Here is a 6,844-nt window from a genome sequence, read left to right as displayed (position 1 = left end):
TGGAGAAAAATGTGGCCTCCAGTATGCATACTTAATGCATAGAATATTGTGCTTGATCTTTTATTGTAGCCTAAGGTTGGTTACAAACACCTACGTAATGGGTCTTCTACATAAATCAAGTATATATATATATGTGTGTATAAGTGTGTGTAACATGTTCATATTTCATTTGTAGAGTTGGTGGCCGATTCTAAACCGAATGATAATCATTGTTCCTCACAATTGATCATTATATTTACATTTAATTTGCTCACTAATACTCTGATAGTATAACTTTTTGTTTTATTCCTCTGTTTTTGCTAAAAAAATGTAATTTTTTTGTTACCAGAGAAATAAAAAAAGATTTACCTTTTTTTTGAAACACTTAAAAAAAAGAGTGAGTGTGCACAAATTCCCATTTTTTGGTAATCAGACTCAAATCAAAATATTTACAAGAAATGAAGAACAACCACAGTAACGAATTATATATAATCTTAAAAGTCAGTTTGAAAAAAATATAACAACATAAGAATACACATATTTTTATTTAACCATGAACTATTTACAACTTAATCAAATAATTCAAAATTTTCACCATCAGCATTTCAGAAAAGAATAAATAAACCAATAACAAAATTATATGCAGCAAATGTAAACAAAAATAAGATTTTTTTTCTTTTGTGCCACGCCAGCAACCGAGGAATGATAGGACCCAGTATCAGCACATTTTTAATATTTATAGAATCATATAATTTTTTCATATTCTTATATTTGAATCAAATCTATTAAAATAATATTCTATATTTCATAGCTATTTTTAATAGTAGTGCATTTCAAACTAAATCAAAATTTAAATATCTATATTTCCGTAAATATAAATTGAAAATATAGTAATATAACTCACAAAACAGAAAATTAAAACAAACATATTGAAGATTTGTGATAATATAAAATATTATACTCTATTCACGATATTACTCATGTTTCATCAAATAATGTCAACCAAGAATAAAAATAAGTCAATCTTTAAATTTCTGAATTTCTTAGTCATCAAGCTTAGAAGATTTGACGAAATGAACAACCACATAAAAAGATTTTATCAAGAGGTTTTAAAAACCAGTTTGAAAAACAAAATAAAAAGAAATAAAAAATAAAAAACATAAATTCTCTTTTAAACATTAGCTAATTACATCGTAATCAAACAATTCATGTATTTGACCACTGATTTTTTAAAGAAAAATAGTAACACAAAAATAAATACATGATATCAAATGTAATACATAATAAGACAAAACAAGAAAAACAAAATGAAATTATGCTTTAAAATAAGTATTAGATGAATGCAATCATTATAATGGTTATGTTCATCACGCATTCACGCTCAATAACCGCATCTAAACAATTAAGATCAAATAATTTAAAAGTAACCAAAATGTTTGACACACAACTTACAAAAAAGCTCAATTTTAAATTAACAAATTAATAATATTTCCGCGCGAAGCGCGGATAAATTCCTAGTAATATTAACAGTAGAAGAAAAAGTATGAACTAAAATAATATTAACTATAGGGGTTAATTTAACCGGGACACCTTTACCAATGTTCTACCAAAATAATTGTGTCTAAATAACTAATTAGTTATAAAAAGTAGTTGGGGGCACGTGCCCCCGTATGTAATACTGTAGATCCACCCCTAGGCGTTGCTGTGATCAGTGGTGGATCTAGAAAATATATTGAGTGGGAACATAATTAATTAATTATTCAATAATATTCCTTAAATGTGTTCTAATATTTTTCAATAAGAATAACATTTAGAAGAAAAATAAATTTGTGAAATAATATAACTAAAAAATAAGTGAAGAAAAAGAGTGAATATACTAACAAAATGATATGAAAAAAGTACTTGAATTAAAAAAAAATGTATATATACATATATATTTTTTGTTTTTTTGAACACACTTGAACTCAAAATATATAAAAACAAAAGTTTTAGAATGAAACCAACATAGGAACAAGGAAAAAAGAACATGAGAAAAATACTGAAACACGTAGTCAAGAAAAAGAAACCAGAAAAGTAAAGGAAAGATAAAAATAGCACATGTATTTAAGGTTGCAGATGGGTTTGAACGTTGGTCTAGTAGGGGGAGAAAAAACGTTTTAACCAATAAGGCAGCAGAAAACATTTTTCTCCTAGCGTATTTAAATTTAATTAGAGATTTTACTGGGGGCATAACGTAGATCCGCCCATGGCTGTGATATTTAGCCATTGAATGTGATTGTAATGTTGGATTTGCATCTTTGTCTTTATGTGCAATGACGAGGAGGACGTTGATGAGTCACAATCATAAATCCTAATGTGAAATGTGTTCTTTATCATTTTCAGTGTCGGTATATTGGTATGATAATAGGCCTCTCATTAAAGAATCACAGTTTATGTATAAATGGTAGTTTATGTATGAATGGTCTCTTTCTATCCATAGACATATAGAGAAATGCACAGATTTTCACATCTGCATATCCAACATTATTGAAGTTATATCTCTTTACATTAAAAATTGCAAGTTGCTTTTGAACTCTGTAAACTGTAACCAAAGCTTAAAAATCTTCTTCGTACTTTCTAAATGTTTTGTATCAAAAAATGATTTGTTCTATGACGGATTGTATGTCTCTTTCAACTAAGTATGTACCTCAACCAACTCAAAAGATATTTCGTTTGATAACAAAAGCTTGTTAACTGAATTTGAAGTACGTACAATTGCCAAGTTCTTTCGTAACTTTAGACGTTCATTTCTTTGATACTGAAAGATCCAACTATGTCAACATAAGACAAATAGACCAACTATGTTGAAGTCCAACTTGTGTACTATACGTACTATTTCCACGCATCGGTATTCAATAAAAATTGAAGTTAGCAATCCAAAAAGAAACTGTGAATCTATCAATTAGTTAATATTTTCTAGAAGAAAAAATTATTATGGCCACAATAATACTGTAGAGGATTTTTAATAAGGTAAATAACTTTTAAGAAAATGTTGCTAACGCCGCCGAAAATAAGAAACCGATATAAGGTGGTGTAATTCGACTAGAGATTTGCAGTCCACCAAATTTTAAAGTTTTAAGATTGTTTAAGTACAAGAATTCTAAAATCTTTGTAGTATGCCTTGAATTTTGAATTCACTCATTTATTTATGAGAATCCATAAGAGATGATTTGCAATAAGTTGAAAATACAAAAAGATATTAAAATCATTAAAAATTGAATAACACTAGATTTTAAAAACTGGATTTAAATCATTCATCGACTAATACTAAATTTTAAAATATAATTTAATATTATCTTTGGAATAGCAGTAGATTGTACTTAGATTTAAATTTTATTAAAATACATCAGGTAATCAAATCCACATCAACAGATTGGGCCAGTATAGTCATGGGTTCCATTTTTCTTTATTATTTTAAACATCTTTTCAGATTTTGCGAAACAGTTATGAAAGGACTATCTACAACAAAACTAAGACATGTGATGTTTTACATATCCAAGAATTTTGAACTTTATTTGATAAAAAAAAAGAACTTAACTTTATATTTCAAATTAAATCTTACATGCTTATTCCTAGGCTAACCAATTGGTTAAGCTCAATTGTGTTATCGTGTGTGTGATGGGTAATGGGAGAATCAGATTCTAAGTTCTAATTAGATCTGCCTCACGTAGCTAGGTTTTGATGCTTAAACAAAGTAATCCTTTTTTTTGTTTACCAGAGGGATTGGTGGATTTTAGTTGGGTTAATTTGATGAATGACTATATATATTGGAATTTTTTTAGATTTATTAAGAGGGTAGAGAGAGATATGAAGAGAAAAGAAGAGAGAGAGTGATATGGTTAGTGATGAAATATAGTTTTTTTTTGGTTATTGGATCAAATTTCCCATATTAATTTGACGTAGTATCACAAAAAGCAAATGGACTCAACCTGTGTAATCATCATGAAACTGATTTATGTGCATGCATGAGCATATATATAGAACTATATTATATGTTTTCAAACAAACTCATATATACTTTTAGAATCGGCCCTAAATTTTATGGTTATTAAATACTCTAATGCAAATTTTAATAAATTTGTTACAATTTATATATACTTTTTTATTAATTATTTAGAATTTTTAGGACAATAGTTATATGTCATTTGACTATGATCACGACGGCTGTGTATACTTTAGTAAAATAAACAAAAGCTCATGTGCCAAAAAGAAAATTATAGTTTCAAAAAAAAATTTATCATTGCATGCATGCGAGATGAAATATCTCATTCGAAGAAAATTGAAAACCCATCAGAAAAATGATGCTACAAGTTAAACTATATATGTTACAACCAAACTACACTCTTAAGGTCTTCCTCCGTTCTTTTTCTCACGTTGACTTTAGTTTGTGCACTTCATACAGTTCCTACCGCAACAAAAAAAAATTCAGAAAAATCAAAACTAATCACAATGAAATTAATACACAAATTATATCACTGTTTTACTATTACCAAAAAAATCTTACCAAAATAGAATGGAGCTGGCTTACAAGTGGAATGAGCAAAGAAATTAAACTTCTTATATCATCTTGAACCATCTGGTGACTCTCGTCTTTACCCGCAAGCACATTAATGAATGTGTTATTGTTTGGTACCAGCTTAAGAGCTACCTTAAGACAAAAGCACAAACATGAAACATATTCCAAGAAATTGTCTAGTTAATAAATAAAATTTGTGCTTTTGTTTTATAATTTTTTTTTTCTCGATTTATAATCAGAACATTAACATAAAATAATACCTTGAAAGCAGCACAAGAGATCCATCCATGCCATGGTTTTATAGTCAAATTATAACTTTCTTCAACCGCTTGTTCCATGTTTTGTGACATGTCTTTGACTAGCCGTTGCAATAGTGCCAATGTAAAATCCATCGCTCTGTAATATTTTGGGAGTACAAGAATTTGCTGGTTTATATATTTATATGGTCCTAACCAAACCTGTTTGGATTATATTTTAAATGCAGCAAAAAAGATGAGTACCTGGTTAGCCAAAGAGTAGCTCTGCTACAGCTTTTAGGCTTCTTAGAGGATCCTTCATTGGCTTCTTTTCTCATTATCTCAACCAAATTTGAGTACATAATAGGATCAGACTCCCACATCTCTTCTAATCTCTACACCAACTCAATAAACATAATAGGTTTAAATAACATGATAAAATCTATAATAATAATAATAAAGACGAGGATGGAGAAAAAACGAGGTCCATTCATTCGAGAGAAAGAGAGAGTCTGACGAAAATGACCCTGAAAGCAACGTAAAGGTGTAGACGGGTCCATATGCCGTCGAGTCGAAACATCATTTTTAATCATGCTAATTAGTTAATTATACTTTGATTTTTTTTTGAACTATCTATTGCATAAAATACTGTGTGTGTTTCAGTAAAACAAAGGACAATAATAATGAAAATGAAAAAAATTAGAACTGATTACGCAAGTTACGAGCATTGAAAATGATCCGTATTATATACTATATGTTGAATTGATATTATTAGGAGTATTAAACAAAAAGACAAAATTAATTACTTGAATATTTTGATTAATGTCTTGTCGGAGAACAGCCATTGTCGGGCCAATTTTATCTGCAGCAATCAATCAACAAAGATTAAGAACATCCATTGGAGAAGCTAAGAAACCTAAACAATACAGTGAGCAAGATTCCGAAGAACATAACTCTTTAAAGTATTAAATTAACATAATAACTCGCCCAAAATATGGAAAAGAAACAAAAACTGCATAACATTTAGTAATATTGATTCTTGAATATATACCAAGAACTTGGATGATTAATTTGCAAAATGAGAGGAGAGGCTTTAATGGTAGATTGATGATGTTGCTGGTGGCTTCTGTTTCGGTGGTAACTATTGTGGTCTTGGCTATAGAAAGAACAGAGAGTTCTTCAATGGCTGATCCAATCTCTGTTATTTTCTTTTCCTTCGCTGCCTCTTCCATCTCGCATCTCTTGCGTTTCATCCTTTGATAATTTTTCTCTTATTCTCGAGTATGTGTGTGTATATATGCCTCTGCTAAACGAACACCAGGAATCAGGCTATTTATAATTCCGGCTACTGAGTCTTTCCTTTATTTATTTTTGATTCCGGACTATTTCTTTAATGAATTTGAGATATCTAAGCTTAAAAATAAAAGATGATTAAATATAGTCTAAAACGATAGCGTGATAGATAAGAGCTTTACCGTTACTCCCTCCGTTTTTTAATATAACTCATCTTATAATTGTGCACATAGATTAAAAAATCATTAATTCTTTATATTTTTTAAATAAAAACATCATTAATTATTTACCTAATCACAAATCAACCAATAATAAAACAGAAGCTATATTATCATTGGTCATATAACATTAAGTGTTAATAAATTTTACATAGAAAACCGAAAACGTCATATAATTTAAAACATAAAAATTTATTTAAAACGACTTATCTTAAAAAACGGAAAGAATATTATTTTTAAATAGATATTTCATCAAATAATAAAATAGATTTCTCTTTGAATTTTTATAAAAAATTCTGTAAATACTTTCAAACACATGTTTCCATATAAATAATTAGATTTTTATAACTTACAATAACAATTAGAAAATTTAAATATTCTATAAATATTAATAAACATCGATGATATACTAGAATGGATATCTCATAATCTAAAATAAGAATGTATAAATTTACAGAAATAATAATAATTTATGAATACATTATTAAATACAGGTATTCATATAGACACATACCTATACATATACAGACTCTACACGTGTCAGCATGTTGTTTTGTGTGCAG

At 28.3% G+C, this 6,844-nt stretch overlaps 1 protein-coding gene across 1 annotated transcript; it reads right to left on the bottom strand.

Annotated features, from left to right (window-relative positions):
- Window positions 1-4,235: 4,235 nt before the first annotated feature.
- Window positions 4,236-6,171, bottom strand: LOC106374864 (glycolipid transfer protein 3-like). Its single transcript, XM_048744468.1, has 6 exons — window positions 5,822-6,171; window positions 5,577-5,632; window positions 5,035-5,165; window positions 4,795-4,930; window positions 4,523-4,666; window positions 4,236-4,423 (listed from the first exon to the last, which is right to left on the bottom strand). Exons 1-6 carry the CDS (start codon window positions 6,021-6,023, stop codon window positions 4,388-4,390), a joined length of 705 nt encoding a protein of 234 aa, XP_048600425.1. The 5' UTR covers window positions 6,024-6,171; the 3' UTR covers window positions 4,236-4,387.
- Window positions 6,172-6,844: the final 673 nt, after the last annotated feature.

The sequence above is a fragment of the Brassica napus genome, chromosome C1 (assembly GCF_020379485.1).
Source record: "Brassica napus cultivar Da-Ae chromosome C1, Da-Ae, whole genome shotgun sequence".
Lineage (NCBI taxonomy): Eukaryota > Viridiplantae > Streptophyta > Magnoliopsida > Brassicales > Brassicaceae > Brassica > Brassica napus.
The sequence above is the reverse complement of the archived record's forward strand: the minus strand, read 5'-3'. Positions and strand labels throughout refer to the sequence as shown.

Coding starts and splice junctions, on each gene's coding strand:
- LOC106374864 (XM_048744468.1), bottom strand. CDS start 6,023: ATGAAACGCAAGAGATGCGAGATGGAAGAGGCAGCGAAGGAAAAGAAA. Junction 4,667..4,794: donor TCTCTTGTGCTGCTTTCAAG/GTATTATTTTAT, acceptor TTTTGTCTTAAG/GTAGCTCTTAAGCTGGTACC. Junction 4,424..4,522: donor GCCAGCTCCATTCTATTTTG/GTAAGATTTTTT, acceptor TTGTTGCGGTAG/GAACTGTATGAAGTGCACAA.